Genomic DNA, 16,610 nt, shown 5'->3' with positions numbered 1-16,610 from the left:
TAATGATCCTAAAAAATAGTCAGCATTATAACAGGGAATTTCAAGGCAAGTGACTGCAGTGTGTTCTGCAATTCAGACTAAGTAAATGGTAAATGGCCTGCATTTGTATAGCGCTTTACTCAGTCCCTAAGGACCCCAAAGCGCTTTACACTACATTCAGTCATTCACACACTGGTGATGGCAGGTACATTGTAGCCACAGCTGCCCTGGGGCGCGCTGACAGAGGCGAGGCTGCCGGACACTGGCGCCACCGGGCCCTCTGACCACCACCAGTAGGCAAACATGGGGTTAGTATCTTGCCCAAGGATATTTGCGTGGCCATGATTGGTGGCTGACCTGCTCTGCCACCTGAGCTACAGCAAAGTCCAATACTTCATCAGTGATCTATGGAATGCAGTTTTTTGTAAGATAGCAACATTTTTATTGAAAGAAAAATAACAAAATTAAACAAGAACTCTGACTAAACAACTTATTTTCTGCCTAATTTACTTTTTTGTCAATTCCATGTTTTGAAAGTCCTCACAAAGGCCAAGTAACGAAACCCCAAGTTGCTCTTCAAAGCATCCAGCGTGAATGTTAGCTGGAAACTACTTAAGCAGAAAAATCAGAGATCCCAACACCGATTTTATTTTAGTCAGCAAATAAAAATGGTCAACTTTTCTATCAGTGAATGACTGAATTAATGAAGACAAATGAACGAGAATGAATGAGAGTTCAGCTCTAGACTAGCTGAACTCTAGTGCGTGCAGTCAGTTTTACCACTGACTAGTTTAATCCGAGCCTAAATGTGCCTAGAGAGCATTTCCATGCATGTTGACGGTACAGTGTCCTACAAAGTCCAGTGCTCTAGAGGGCGCTGTGACGCCTGTTACACACTGCATAGACGGTCACACATCCATAGGTAGCAAGCAGGGTGAGCTGAAAATAACGGAGAAGCCTTACAATGGCCACAGCTACCCTTCAGACATTTAACGTGTTCCTGACGGAAAGACTAACCGCAGCTGCGGTGGACATCTACGGATTCGTTGAGAAGACCCTGGTAGAGTACCAGGAGGAGGTGTACCGAGCCAAGCTGGAGAACCAGAGGCTGCAGCGGCTGCTGGACCTCGTCTACAAACCAGAGATACGGCTGCACAGGGCAGGTATGTACCCCAGGTTACTTCGGCCAGTTAGCATCTTATTAATAACCCAATAAGTGATTCAGCGACGTCGGACAGAAAGTTACATTTATATTCACAGCATTTAGCTAGCAACATTAGCAAGCAGTGTTAGCCATATAGTAAAGGAGCGTTAAATTTCCGGTGAGCTTATTTCCAATGTCCTCAAATAAAACAGTACAGTAAGGATGCTGTTTATCGAAACATGAGTTCAAATGACAGTCAAACTGCGGCAGGTCGCACTTATCATATCAAAGAGGACCGTCGTTCATTGTGGTTACTCTGATCTCAGCGTGTGCGCGTTAGGACGCAACTTAAATCCTCCTTTTATAGTTGAGCGTACATGACCCTGCACCCTTTGAGCCAATCAGCCCGCGAGTTTAACACTTGTTCTTAACATTGTTTGGTGTAGTGAACACATCTGTATATAATTATAGATACGGACAAGCTGTTTTGAAGCTACGTACAGTATGTAATACACACACACACACACACACACACACACACACACACACACATGTCATAAGCTGTTTTGTATTATTTATGAAAACGTCAGTCTTGTACAGGAGTGTCAGTTGTGCTCTGTACAGGAGTTCTAGTGTAACTGGTTTTCATGTTAACTGGTGAGTTTTCTTCATGTTGTCCAGATGTTGCATCTGCAGGTTCCCTTTACCACAACTAGTCTGCACTGCCCGACAGTGTGCCTTCAAATTTGATTAAATATTAAAAATATCACCAAGTTCAGATATTTATGTGTGAATATTATCTTCAGATAACAATCCAAATTATTCTGATCAAAGGTAATTGTAATAAATTGGGGGGGAAGCAGCACTCAGACAGGACTCGTACTTGTATGTTTCTGTTACATACATCAAAAGCGATCTGACCACCGATCAGTTCGATGTAAACACCTGTGTTACCTTCCTATTTAACGAATGTGAAATGATGATTGTAACATTTTAACACACTTTGCAGGATGTGACATCATGGCATTGTTTTGTATAAACTCTCAACTCATACAAGCTGGTGAAAGCTTATGTTTGCCCTAAGAATCACTCCTAGTACTCTATTACTCTCTTGTTTTTGGATGGATCCAGTAAGAAAGTGTCGGGATTATAATGTTGATACATTTGTAAAAATGAAACAAAACTGAAAATGTAAATATTTATTTTGTAAATGTTACAATAATGCTAGTGAACAAGGGCTGCAACGATTTATCGAGTATTTTGTTAAAAAAATCTTGATACAAATTATTTGATTCGATGCTTCACTTAAGGAACGGCTCTGTAGCGCGCCATTGTCACCATGGAAACACGAACGCGAGCGTTTCACCCACATTAGCGGCTAAAAACAGACCTGCGATACAAACGTATTTAGGGGAAGCGTGTGGATTATAAGTCTGACAACATTAAGCCCACGCAGGGGTCCAGTTTGAAACAAAAACACTGAGAGCACAACAGCAGCAGTGATGATGACCCTGGCACCGTTAAACGTGGAGCCCGAGCCTGTTTACACACCGCGAAGAGCAAAGAGGCGGAGCGGTTACCGAGACGGTGAGCTCGGGTTGACTGATAGAAAACAGCGGCGCTGTTCCTGTGATCACCATTAAAACCTTTACTGGGAAAAGCGAGCAAGTCCTTCATCAGAGCTCCTGGTTAACAAACTCAGACGTGAAGAGAAACACATTTTGTAGCTGCTCCATCCTTCACCGTTTGTTTTACACAGAGAGAAATCTGCAGTAAGTCTTCAGAAGTTGTATTAAAATATGCAGATGAACTGTGAACTCGGTGTGCTACATGTTTAATTATACAGCTTGTTGAATATGGCGTTATTTTTGTGCCACTATAATGAGCGCACGTAAAAAAAATTTGAGCGCACGTAAAAATAATTTTTGCAGGTAGGGATGTGCGGATCGATCCTGAAATATCGATTCCTCCGATACCAGTCATTTATGTTCTAGAATCGATTCTCACATTAAAATATCGATATTTTAGTAATTTAGGGTAAATTTGTAGTTTATCATTAACAGGAACAAACTATATCATTCGGATTGTCTACATTGGAAGGAACTATTCCTCTTCCGCGTGAAATACAGCTGTATAAATAGGATAATTGAAGTAATGTGCGTAATTGGAGTCATGTGCGGACGTATTTTACATCCACAAACAGCTGAGACGTGGTTTGCAATACATGTGGCAAGAAAGTGAGGTGTCGTGGCAACACCACAAATTTGTCAAACACCTCAGAGTAAATCATATCAGAGAATATGACGAGCGTATGTTGAGGCAAACTGAAGAGGAGGACATGGACAGGTGCTGCTAGGGCGAGACAGACGTCTCTCACGGAGTCCTTTAGTGCTGCAGGCAGGCAAGGTGTTCAAATAGCGCACAACTTCAGGTTTTTTATTTCTATATGATGAACTCTGCATTATTAAGTGATAAGAACAAGTAATCTGATGTCCTGTAATCATTATGATGCTATAATTTGAGATACAATAAAAGATACAATAAATAAAATACGGTTTTGTATAAAGTATCGGTATCGGATCAGTATCGTCGATACCACCCTGAATTTTACTTGGTATCAGATCGGAAAGGAAATCAGTGGTATCGCACATCACTACTAAATGGATTCGGGGATATTGCATTTCATCATTTCGAGCTGATTGGAGAACAAAACAGCCAATCAGATTTTTTTGCATCCAAGTCTGTGATTGGCTGGTTTTGTGGCACAAATATAACGGCGTACAGAAAGAGTTGAGCGCGCACGGGCAGAACTGTTGAGACTGCAAACAACACATTGCGAGCAAGCGCAAATGCAAAAACTGAGCGAGAGGGGCTGCTATTGTGTAGTGATGTGCGATACCACTGATTTCCTTTCCAATCCGATACCAGGTAAAATTCAGGGTGGTATCGATGATACTTATCCAATACCGATACTTTGTACAAAAACTTATTTTATTTATTGTATCTCAAATTATAGCGTCATAATGATTACAGGACATCAGATTACTTGTTCTTATCACTTAATAATGCAGAATTCATCATATAGAAATACAAACCGGAAGTTGTGCCTATTTGAACACCTTGCCTGCCTGCAGCACTAAAGGACTCCGTGAGAGACGTCTGTCTCGCCCTAGCAGCACCTGTCCCTCTCTCCTCTTCAGTTCGCCTCAACATACACTCGTCACATTCTGTGATATGATTTACTCTGAGGTGTTTGACAAGGTTAGTGATGTTGCCACAACACCTCACTTTCTTGCCACATGTATGCAAACCACGTCTCGGCTGTTTGTGGAGGTAAAATACGTCCGCGCATAACTCCAATTACGCTCAGCCAAGGGGCCGCGACACATTTATAAAGCCCTATTTCGCACATAACTATGAAAGGCAGAAGAGGAAGTAGTTCCTTCCCATGTAGACAATCCGAATGAAATAGGTTCTTTCCACTGTGTTCCTGTTAATGATAAACTACAAATTTACACTAAATTGCTAAAATATCAATATTTTAATGTGAGAATCGATTCTAGAACATAAATGACTGGTATCGGAGGAATCGATATTTCAGTATTGATCCGCACATCACTAGTATTGTGTGTGTGTATGGATAATAGCAAACACTGAAATACATTTTTTGCACGCAGCAATGAATTTTGTTCACTCAAATTTAGCTTTTCTTCGCTCAAAATAAATTTCTCCTCAATTTGCAACACTTGCACCTGGATTTTTTTTACGTGCGCTCAAAAGTTTTTTTTGAATAGTGAATAGTGGCACAAAAATAACACCATAGTTGACGGCTCACGGCTGCTGTCTTAGTTTACATGGAACCGAACAGGGGTGTGTCTAAAGGGGGCGTGGGGTGCATATTTATTCCAAAGTTTTTGCAAGATTTTTCAGATTGAAAGTGAAATAATCTAAAATATTTTCTTGAACTGCATTAATAATACTAATAGAAATTCTAAAAAAAGGGGTTTTTATTTGTTTTTTGTTTTTCAAACAACCCAATACAAATATACATGGGCCAGTAAAACTCTGAGCCACTGACCTGAACATTGTTAAAGTGGACATCAAATTATCATTAATATTAATTAATGTGTACACTATACCCATCTTGTTTTCAGCAGCATAAAAACTTTGCATCAAAGCACAGGGCAAACTATAGTTATATATTTTGTATAAGAAAATATTATTTTACTATAAATGTCATTGTAGGGTCTACCTTACAATCTACTGGAGTTGGCCACTCCTGAAATAGTTGAACAGTTCAGCCATGTTTCCCCACACTGGAGCTGTAGCTCAGGAGCTAGAGCAGGTCATCTACTGCTTGGAAGGTGATTCCTACTCTGCATGCCACATATCCTTGGACAAGATATTAACCTTGCTCTCCGATGGATCCATCAGAGTAATAATGTGTAGAGACTCCGGGAGAGCAGAAAAGCACTAAATAAGAATCAGTCAATTTATCACATTGTAGATTTGGAAAATTAGCATTCTTCATGAAGTTAGTGGGGTTTATGGAACAAGCTTACAGAACTGGTGTTTTGGTGCAGACTGGCCCATTTTTACCTGATAGACACGATGCAACCCAGTGTTTCCAGAGTAACTTTGGCTCTGGTTTGGCTCTGTGTCATTCACTGTGTCAGAACACATGACATTTTGTCAGCCTGTTTTGTTTACTGTTAGCTTACAGCTTTGTAGAAGTTCCTTAACCACTGTTCATTGACCTGTATATAGTTATCAGCATAAGGTCATGGTTGTGACTTATCACACAGGGCAGTTTGCAGTCTAAGCTGGTGGCTATTTCACTTCACTTAAAAAAACCAAAACAAACCAAAACAAAAAAAACTTACCAAAGACTTTTACTGTCTAAACTGAAGTCATAACATACTCCACACATGTTAGTATGTGCACTCTTCTAATAGCAAATGCTGTCCTTTACTTGAAGCCAATTGTAACGCTTAGATCTCAGCACAATACTTGAAGTGTAATGCTTTTCTCTCTCCTTTGTTTGCAGATGCCAAACAACAGCCAACTGAGGACATTCCACCTAAACAGCAAGAGTGGAGCTCGAGTGTGTGGCAGGATGAGCCGGGACCCTCCGAGGTTAAAGAGGAGCAGAGGGAGGAACTGTGGCTCAATGGAGGCGAGGAGCAACCAACGATGGAAGACAGCGATGACGGAGATGCCTTGACAAAAGAACTCATCAAAACAGTGCAGCAGTTAGAGGACTGCAGAGCAGCAGAGGAGAGCAGAGAGTCGAGGCAAACATCTGCAGATGAACCAAACCTTCTGGAAGAGAAGACTAGCACCACCCTGTACCGCTGCCACATATGCAACTACATTTTCACCAAAAAGACTGTGCTAACGTGGCACCTCAAGACACATGAAAGCAAGCCACAGGAGAGCAAGAGCAACTTTGACTGCCACATCTGCGGCAAGCACATCCCCTGCCAGAGCAACCTGCAGAATCATATGAGAGTGCACACAGGAGAGAGACCCTACAGCTGCCATTACTGCGGCAAGTGTTTTAAGCTGAAAGGACACATGACAGAACACATAAGGACTCACACAGGGGAGAAACCTTTCAGCTGCCACATCTGTGACAAATCCTTCAACAGGGGTTCTACTCTGAGGAAGCACGTTCTAGCCAAACATAAAGAGGAGAGGCCGTACAAATGCGGGGACTGCGATGAGCTGTTTACAGAGCGGCTGCTGATGAAGAGGCATATGAGAAAGGTTCACGGCATTAACCTGTCCACAAGTCAGAGTCCCACCTGAGAGGTGTTAGAGCTGATGGCGCATGTAGTCGAAAATCTGAGTACAGAACTGAGCTTGTCTTTTGAAATTTTCAACATGTACACAACAAAATCAGCAAAGCAGCCAGACTGCCATAAATGGGACTGAATCCAAACACTCATGCCAACTCCAAATGTTGTCCAGAGATTGCAATAAGATAGAAAATATACTGAAATTGGCTTTAAATTTGAAATTGTGGGTTGTATACTTATATGCAGGTTGGATGGAAAATGAACTCTCATGTGTCTGCAGTAATTATTGGACTGGAGTCAAGAGACCATTAGTTTGACTACAAATTATGCACCAGTGTAGGGCGTGACAGTGGATCCAAAGACTTTATTCCGATACTTAATGGCAGCCGGGGTGATGTTGGTTAGCCGTAGAGGTCTCTGTGTCCATCCATGGATATGCTTCTGCAGACCACCACCAATGCAATCATTCTGAACAATGTCACAAGCAGCGTAATGTTCTCCATGGCTTCTCCAGACCCTTTCACGTCTGTCACATGTGCTCAGGGTGAACCTGCTCTCATATGGGAAAAGCAAATAGTCCCAGTGGTATACCTGCCAGTTCTGGTATTCCATGGAAAGTTCCAGTCACACTCCACAGCGTCGGGCAGTGAGCACAGGGCTCACTAGAGGCCCTCATGAAGTCTGTTGACGATTATTTGGTCTGAGACTTTCACATGCTGGAGTCCATTTTGTGGCTCTGACAGTGCTCACAGACTGGTTCCATTGGGGGGCGGGGTCAGTGGTCTCCACCTGTAAAACCTGTTTTGGGGATTGTCTCATTGTTGCTCCTCTTGTGAACCTCTTGGTAATTTCAGCTGAAACTGATTAACAGCCCTTTCTGCTACTTAGCTGACAACATCAATATCCCAGAGATTTCAGTGGCTTAATGTCACACTCCGATTACAAAGTGTTTTTTAAGCAGCACTTTGTTGTTGTAACAAGACAAACCAGCAGCTAAAAGATTACTGATTTATAACAAAACAAGATGGGAACAAATAATGACAAAAGAAACATAAACGAAAAAGACAAAAATACTTTTTTCCATCTAACTTACATACAAGTACATTTCCCCAAGTGCCTATGAAGTTATGATAGAGGGAACAGTTTATTACCGATCCCGGGTTTTTGCTGAGGTAAGCTAACTTCTTCCTGACTCGGACACTAAAAAGATACTGATTAAAAATGTACTTTTTAAAATATTCCCATTTAATTCAACCAAGCATTCTTAACTACTTTCAGTGCTGAGCAGGACTTTAAACACTGGAAAATACAGGTTTGGACAGTTCAGTAACCAGCACCTGTAGAGACTACGTACAAAACACACGTTGGCCAGCTGAATATTTGTTTTTCATATGCACAATACTGTAGATACAGCTGGATGCTGGAGGACTGTTTGTCTACTGCTTTTCTGGTACTGTGGACTACTTACTAAACTCTACATTCCTGTTCTGTTTAGAGCCTCTAATAAACACTAACATATTTGGCAAACACGAGTATTAAACAGATGACAAAGTTCAACCTGATCGAAAAATAGTTTTAAAATCTAAATTGCACCATAATATCAAATGATGCTGTACGTCATGTGTTACTGATGTTGCACTGTAAAATAGATTTATATACTGTATATATTTTGCCAAAGTTATTTCACGATGATCCTGTTATGTGAACATAAAAATATAAAGCTAAAAAAAGTCATATATCCAGTTTCACAGTGATCTCTTTGTTCCTTTGCTCTGTCAGGTTTTTCTAGCGTAAATGTCTCAAAATCTTCTCTCTGCAGTCGTGACACGAGTGTAGAGTTTTTGTCTGAGCATCCGTGGAAAGAAAGGATGCAGAATAACGAGCTGTGGGCTGCATTCCAAGACCAAATCACCTCATAGCTGAAGGACTGAATGTGATACTTCTGGTATTACTACACAAGTCAAGCCTAGTAGGAAGGTATTTGCTTTGTTCTGACAATTGCTGTCCCTGCCAGTGAAAAGCACCCGAATATCTGCAAGTGATGTTTTCACCACCACAGTCAGGGTGGTCTTCAATTAATTCAGTAACAAGATGTAGCTATATCGACACAGTGATGGGGCCATTGTATGTCTGAGCCAATCATTTCAGATATGTACAGCACTTATCTGTAATGTGAATTCTGGAAATCTAGAACAGTTTCCTGAGATTAATAATCTCACTTACAGTCTTGCCGTCATTGCCAAACAGCACCAGGCCAGATTTAGTGACGATACCGGGTTGGCTGGCTCCAGGGATTTCCAGGGGTTGACCATTAACTGCGGTCCCATTATCCACCAAAGAGGAGCCATAGAAAGTCACTTTCTACAGAGAGAGATGTAAAACGGGACTCAGTCCAAACGCAGTTGCTCATCATGTTTTGATTCTGCATGTCTGCGTGAGCCGTCGCTCTGATCCGGTTAAAATTCAGAAGTATTGTGTCAAACATTTTTTATTTAGTCAGCTGTACAGGATCCAGACAGAAAGCATTAAGAAGCTGTTACCTGTCCATCGACCTCGGCCCAGGCTCCCGGCACTTTGTCGTTTCCTCTGATCCAGTTGTGGAGAGCCTCAGCAGACTGGTTCCAGTCAATCTGTTAGAATTTCAAGCAGTCATCACTGCCAGTTCAAATCTAAATGCTTCACCACAGCGGCTCAGGAGGAGTGGGATGTCTGCTACTGAGCGTGTTGGTGGGTCGATTCCTCAGCCACTCCAGTCTGCCTGTCAAAGTACCCTAGGGTTGCACTGATGCATCCATGTGAGTGTGTGTACCAATGTAAGTACCAGTCCGTTTACCTTTTACATATTCTATCTACTGGATCCTTACACCACATGTCCTTCATGATGCATCCTCTTAAGGGATTTGCATGTCCTTCCTGTCTCAAAGTGGGACTGTGTGTTAGGTGAAAGTGTAAATCACTACAATGTAGGTAACATCCAGAAACTGTACTTTGTTCCTTGTATTGCAGCAGCAAGAAAAAGCTCACATTTTCAAAGGCAAAGGTTTGAATTGAAATGTTTCCCTCCACATGTACAGTGAACTGCTGGTTCATTGTACATGTGACCTTGTGAGATGCATCCATTGCCACTGCCTTGGGAGTCGGTCTGAGTCTGGGTAATCTGATCTGATATTTCTAAAAGTATGTAGGAGAATTTTTCTAAGTAACAACAACTGAGTTAAAACTATCAAGAGAATGAGAAGTAATAATCACAGTGACTTTATATCCAAAGTGTTTGCATGTAATACCAATTTGTACCACAGGATGGTAATCTAACCTTTATTTAACGACGCAAAAGAACGCTTTCTTATTTACAACTATGGTTTTGGATAAGCCTCTTTACATCATGGTCAGTTGAAAGAATAGCAGCACACAGATTTATATGTGTATATATTCACAAAAGATATAATCAGAAGACAGATAAAGACGGCAGCGCTGAGATGAAGGATGTCAATTCAAGTCAGACTTTGACAGAACAGGAGAGACTGCTCATTTAAATGATGGAATTAATTTCTGCAGTTTTCACAGCAAAGCATCACAAAAAGTCATTTCTGCATTTTGTAAAATGTGCTATAAACGTATCAAGACCACATTATTATCAGCATAAGAAAAAAAACCCTTAATTTTAAGCTTAACTAAATATCCCATAAAATAATAATAATAATAATATTATAACTATAACTAAATAATATATAACTAATGATATTTGTAAATCGACGAACGAACGAACAGCAGTGACCGACACTCTGCATGTTTGTGTCTGTGGATGTAATGTGGCGTAGCTACACTTGTGTTTTACCTTGGCATTGTCCTTCTTTTGGATGCACTCATACGTGGCTCCCTCCGCTGGCTGTGTGATCTTCGGGGCCTTCCCCTCTGCAATCAGCCTCACAGCTTCCACCTGGAACCAGAAAAATGCAGTTCAAGCTGCGCTATCTTAAATTGCATGAGCTATCTTTCCGAACTTTGTCATCACAGTATTTACGATGTTGGGAAACTCGCAGCAGGCAAATCACAGGACACAGGCAGAATGATCAGTCACATAAAACACAGATAACTAACTCTATAAATATAATAAAACAAACTTCATTTCTGTTACAGGTTGTTTTTTCCAGCACTTCAAGGCGATCTTTAGCTTACCTTTAGCATAGCAAACTGTATTAACTTCACACCATTGCAAGAGAAAGCAATATGACTAGACTGATTCAAAGTATGTCCTGCAGCTACAGCATAATAATGATTTCACATTTAAATAAAAAACAGCTTTATGATCACCAGTTCATTTCATAACCAAGGAACTGACAGGATGGTGACCGTGGTCAAGATACACACTGTATAAAAGATGAACATAGCCACCATGATGTCACCTATTGTTCAGTGAAGTCTGATTATGAAAACAAGCGCCATCAACCCCAAAAGGTCAGGGCAGATGACGCTCCTCCTGGTTCTGCTGGAGGGTTCGTCCTGTTAAAACAGGAGGGAGTTTTTCTTCCCACTGTTGCAGATTGTTTGCCAATAGTGGGTAGTCTCCTTGGTTTTCTCTCTATTATTGTAGTGTTTTTACTTTATAATGTAATAAAAAGACCTTAAGGTGACTGTTGTTGTAATTTGGTGCTATCTAAAAAACTGAATTCAATAAAATTTGTCTAAATTCCTTTTATGCTGTAGAGCAGGGGTGTCAAACACAAGGCCCGGGTATCAGAGTCAGTCCTGCAAACACTCCAATCTGGCCTCCTGAACGGCTTTGGAAAATATGACGATTTGCACTTTTCCTGCATTGATGTAAAATGAGTTTCACATCCCTGTTCTGGAGCGACAGACCCAAGTGCTGATAACCTATAGATTTATGGTTTTTACAACCACGGAGTTTCCAAAGTACTGGCCCACAAGAATGAGGGACAATGAATTTTTGCATCGGCATCACCTTTCAGATCAGGAAGTACATACACGAAATATGTCTTATGACGATGCACGAGTCATTATTTTGCATGGACAGTGTTGCATTAATGCTTTTACTTATATTTAAAACACAGGATAGCAGTGCCTCTGTGGCAGAATTAAGTATTACAAAATCTCTAATGCTAACATGACCAGGTAGCTATTAAGAGGTAAAATAAAAGCATGTTAAGATGTAAGTGTGAGGATGAGGATCAAAACAAAGTTGTTTGGGAGAATGCATCCTATCATCTTTGTGGTAGAAGGCCTTGGTGAAGTGTTGCAGTCACATTAAACACAGCTACCACACATTATATTGCACACCTTCCAATGTATGAAATTTATTTACAATAAAAGTGTCTTTGTACCACACTTTCTTTCTTTACTTACTGTGCCTTTTACTCCCTCTGGGAAGAGAAATCTCTTGTAGATGGTGTTGACAGTGTCATTGGGTTCAACATCACACTCTCTCTGCAGCAGGATGGGACCAGTATCCAGTCCGTCATCAGCCCAGAACACTGTAAACCCGCCCTTTTTGTCACCGTGGATCAGTGTCCTGTGAAGACCGATACAGGAAGTGAAATAAAACAGCTGTCACTGTGTCTTGCTTCTCTTCAACTTGATCTCATGAACATCACTTACCAGTTGATAGCAGAGGCTCCCCTGTGGCGAGGCAGTAGGGATGGGTGGTAGATGATGGAGCCATGTCTTGGGTGGTCGATAACCTCCATAGGAATGAACTGGGAGCAGAAGGGCAGGACGTTGAGCTCCGCACCTGTAGCCTTGTATTGAGTCACCACCTCCTGAATAGCCTGGCCCTTGAGTCGCCAGCGGGGGAACTTAAAGACAGGCACGCCATCCTTCTCCGCTTCTGTGGCTGATAAATGATAAAATAACACAATAAATGAGAAAAGCTGCACATCCTGCAACAGTTCTGTTTTCTTTTTCATGTACTGCAGTTATGTCTGTATTTCTATAAATACAGACATAATAAATATATTATAAATATGTATATAAACTCTGACATGTAGAACTACCCCCTGTGATGTCAAATTTTACAAGTCAGAATTTTCCCATTTGCTAAGGCTTTACATGTTTACATGGGTCGGCTTCCAAAAGCAAGCATACAGGAAAATGCCAGAGTAAAGGAGCACAGAGAAGAGTCTGAAATTTACAGGTGTATATTATACAAATGCACTGGACTCATACAGCGCTTTGCTACTTGAACACTTTAGACAATATGCCTCATTTACCCATTCATTCAAGTACTCTGGGCCTAAGTGCATTCTATCTAACATTCACACTGCAGTGAAAACACTGGAGAGCAATTTGCAATTCAGTATCTTACCCAAGGATACTTTGGCGTGCAGTTTTGAGAAACCAGGTTCCCTCCTCAGCTACGGCCATCCCAAAATGTAAACAGCCCGCTGGCTGGACTAAAACTTGTGTGTTTCTGTGACAATGTTCAAATAGTGGAAATCTGATAGGCTATCAACATAGAGTTCAAATAGCAGAATATGGCTTCAATCCATCGACCTCTGGATTATGGGCCCAGCATGCGGTGGTAACTTTCTGTATTACATTGTATATAATGTGTATTCTGTCTGTGTTGTTATTAAGGATCTGGAATTATAACCCACACAAAGGAAGAGGTGAAAAATATAAAAAATAAAAAATTGCTATGTCGCATGTCATAACAATTTCTATAGGGATGGGGTTTTGTGGGAATGACAGTATAGGAGAAATTGCAGAGAGGCATGTAAAACTCTGCACCCTGGCCCCAACTCTGGATAGTCACATTTTTTTTGGGGGGGGGGGGGTTTCATAAATTTGGCCAGATTTGTTGAAATGAGAGCTGCTCCATCCAAAGTGGGATGGTCAATGTCCCAACAAGATCAGATTTTCCCCAGGAAGTTTCCGAATGAGTCCATTCCTTTTTGGGGAGCTAATCAGACAGCCAGTTAGGGAGTGGCTGTTTTGTTAAGTGTTGCCTGTGGATGACTGCACAACCTCACCTGAAATAGTGACCTCACCTGATAATTTCTCAAGATACTAAACTATGTTTGTGTTGTTCTTGTTTTGTTTTTCTAATGGAATAATCTGACAAACAATGTGGCCTTCTGTGTGGTAAAAACTTTCCAAGAATTTTGTGCTTCAGTTTTGGTAAGTGGATTTCTAGCATTTCTTTTTAAATATTTTACTTAGCATTATCCTTTATTTCTGCACAGACTGCATTAACACCTGGACAATATCTGATCACGACACGATTCTGAGCACTTCCAAATGTGGGCTAGTGGTTATGTTTCTGTTTTTATTATAGTGTACAGCATGTATAGTCATTTGTAAGCAAACCTTACTGGTGTGTATATGCAGTCAAGCAAAGTCTAATTCATTTCCAGTTGTTCCTTATTCTTCTGCAGTGATGTAAATCAGTTACAGATATTTTACTGCTCTGATATGAAAATGCATTCATTTGATACTTTCACTGATAAAGAAAACACAACACACTGCAATCAACAATGCAAGTTTGATGACCGAGCTGCAGAGATAAAACCAGTGGCCCGATTTCAAGTCACAGTTTCATTTGACACCATCATCAGTTTATTCCTAGCAGATGTGCAAAAAAATGCTTGCTTGGAAAGTCACTTTCAGCATTGCTTCGGTGACAGGAGAAAGGCAGTATTCCCATTAATATTCCCATTAAAATGATGTTGACGTTGTGAGTTCTTACCCAGTGGATCTGCCTTGCCATCCTTGTCAGGGATTGTGAAGACTCCTACAATGGTGTGCCCATCCTTCCTTAGCTCCTTGTACACTTCCTGGCCAAACAGACTCTGACCAATCACTGCAATCCTCATCCTGGCGCCTTTATGTGTTCTTGAGTTGCAGACATGTGCACGCAGAAAAATGAAATCGAATGGGATTTTCACATTATTCATTGCATTAGAGATGGACTGAACAGAGTCCTATTAAACAAACATTTCTGCCATCATACAACAGCAGTTTTGAGTGGACCATTTAATGTTAGAATTTCAGTCATGTTTTTTTCTTTTGTTTTACTTATTAGGAAGGTGCTGATTTGTTCATAGTCGATTTCTAGCCTTCAGTTTGTCCCTCTGTGAACCTGTTTGCATACAGCGAGGTGCATTGTTTTATTTAACCTCCTCTTGGTGAAATAAATAGGATGGCCAAAATAATGGAAACACTTTTCAATATGATGTAGAATGGTTCAACAGCATGATAAACTAAAGCCTCTACAGAAACCAGAAGCATTGTTTCTAACCACCACTGCTTCATCCTGCAGCTGCTGGACTTTACACACACATTAAAACACACCACTCCTGTTTTGGCTTACTTACACTTTCTCAGTCCCTCTCAGTTATAAACCAAAGGCTCTAAAACAGTCTATCCCACATAAAGTCCAGTGCAGCAATTTGTGATTTTCATAATGTTTTTGCATTTCTCACATAGTCTTATGCAATTTCTAGATATCGTAACTGTGCTGTTTAGTTTGCTATATTAAGTGACTAAAAGTACTATGAAGAACACCCTGATGGCTTTTAATATGCTCTATAAATAAAAATGACTTCACTGCTTTAGTCTTAGCTGTTGTTGTACTGTCTGCACTTGTTGTACTGTCAGCTGAGTGCATGTTACACATTAGTATCGTTACTTATTTTCTGTGACATCTAAAGAGTATTGCACACACAAGAAATGTCAATGAATCCAAAGTTGTAGTAACTTTATAATTGGATTCCTATCAGTAACTATTAGCAGCCTAGTTTGTCCGTGTTTGTGTTCATATATAGACTTGTGTCAGTGCAACTCGATCATTACGCTGCACAGTATTGTACAACTCAGTAATCACTACTCTGACAGTTTATTGACTTTGAGCTGAAAGGGCGGGGCATGGAGGATTGCCTCGGGTGTTGACCAATCAAATGCGCAGAAGAGTTGAACACTTGCGAGACAACTTCAGACAGCTGAAGTGAAGAGCACACATGCGTTCATCAGAATAAACAGAGTGCTGTGCAGACTGTTACAGTACGTGCAATCAAACTGCAGCTCTCAGCAGCGTCTGTACTACTTTATTATTACACAGTTTTTAACATGCGTGTGAGTGGCGAGAGGCCAATCAGCTGAGTGCACTCTGAGTCTGAAGAGTCTGAAAAACGAAGAGTAAATCCTGCTTCACTTACCGCTGCCTGCAGACCCAGCGCTTCTCTGCTTGCTTGAAAGAGCGACCGAAGGCAAAGCGTCGCTTTTAATTTCCTCCCTTCACACTCCAGCGACCCATTTACATAACATGCACACACAGCAGAGTGATTGGACAGGGGCTGATAATGAGGTTGCGGGGCAGCCAATCAGCTGCCGCTTTCTGTGACGGGCCCTATTCACAAACTGAGAAACGTCAACTATGACAGACCAGCACACGCTTCAATTATAACGCAAGTGTTCGGCCTGCAGCTGAGCACTGAGGTAACTTCACTTTTGTAAAGCTCCAAGTGTCCACAGGAGAAATGCCTTAAACTCGTTTAGCTTGCTTTGGTTGTTTAGAAACCTCCAGTCTCCCAAAACATTTCTGTGTATTTAAATCAACACATCAGCCAATCAGCCCAGCAACTATGAATACATGCAGCATAACCACCAACCTGACTGTATATAGAGGGTACAAAATGTCACAAAACATAACTAACTTTAACTGATCTGCTGCG

General features: G+C 41.0%; 2 protein-coding genes across 2 annotated transcripts in view; one reads left to right on the top strand and one right to left on the bottom strand.

Annotated features, from left to right (window-relative positions):
- The window catches only part of aldh1l1 (aldehyde dehydrogenase 1 family, member L1), a 29,217-nt gene extending 12,993 nt beyond the window's left edge, over positions 1-16,224 (bottom strand). The window contains exons 1-7 of the mRNA XM_085272866.1: positions 16,095-16,224; positions 14,627-14,772; positions 12,538-12,772; positions 12,286-12,451; positions 10,760-10,861; positions 9,465-9,554; positions 9,148-9,285 (exon numbers count right to left, since the gene is read on the bottom strand). Of these exons, the coding sequence (XP_085128992.1) occupies positions 9,148-9,285; positions 9,465-9,554; positions 10,760-10,861; positions 12,286-12,451; positions 12,538-12,772; positions 14,627-14,753 (858 nt within the window). The 5' untranslated portion in view covers positions 14,754-14,772; positions 16,095-16,224. The remainder of the gene's footprint in view (positions 1-9,147; positions 9,286-9,464; positions 9,555-10,759; positions 10,862-12,285; positions 12,452-12,537; positions 12,773-14,626; positions 14,773-16,094) is intronic.
- On the top strand, positions 880-8,660 carry LOC146573616 (uncharacterized). The gene is made up of 2 exons (XM_085272867.1): positions 880-1,142; positions 6,171-8,660. Exons 1-2 carry the CDS (start codon positions 944-946, stop codon positions 6,932-6,934), a joined length of 963 nt encoding a protein of 320 aa, XP_085128993.1. The 5' UTR covers positions 880-943; the 3' UTR covers positions 6,935-8,660.
- Positions 16,225-16,610: the final 386 nt, after the last annotated feature.

Source organism: Mchenga conophoros, linkage group LG5 (assembly GCF_057382185.1).
Source record: "Mchenga conophoros isolate Kocher_MC1m ecotype Shallow Benthic linkage group LG5, M_conophoros_male_GT1.1, whole genome shotgun sequence".
Lineage (NCBI taxonomy): Eukaryota > Metazoa > Chordata > Actinopteri > Cichliformes > Cichlidae > Mchenga > Mchenga conophoros.
The sequence above is the reverse complement of the archived record's forward strand: the minus strand, read 5'-3'. Positions and strand labels throughout refer to the sequence as shown.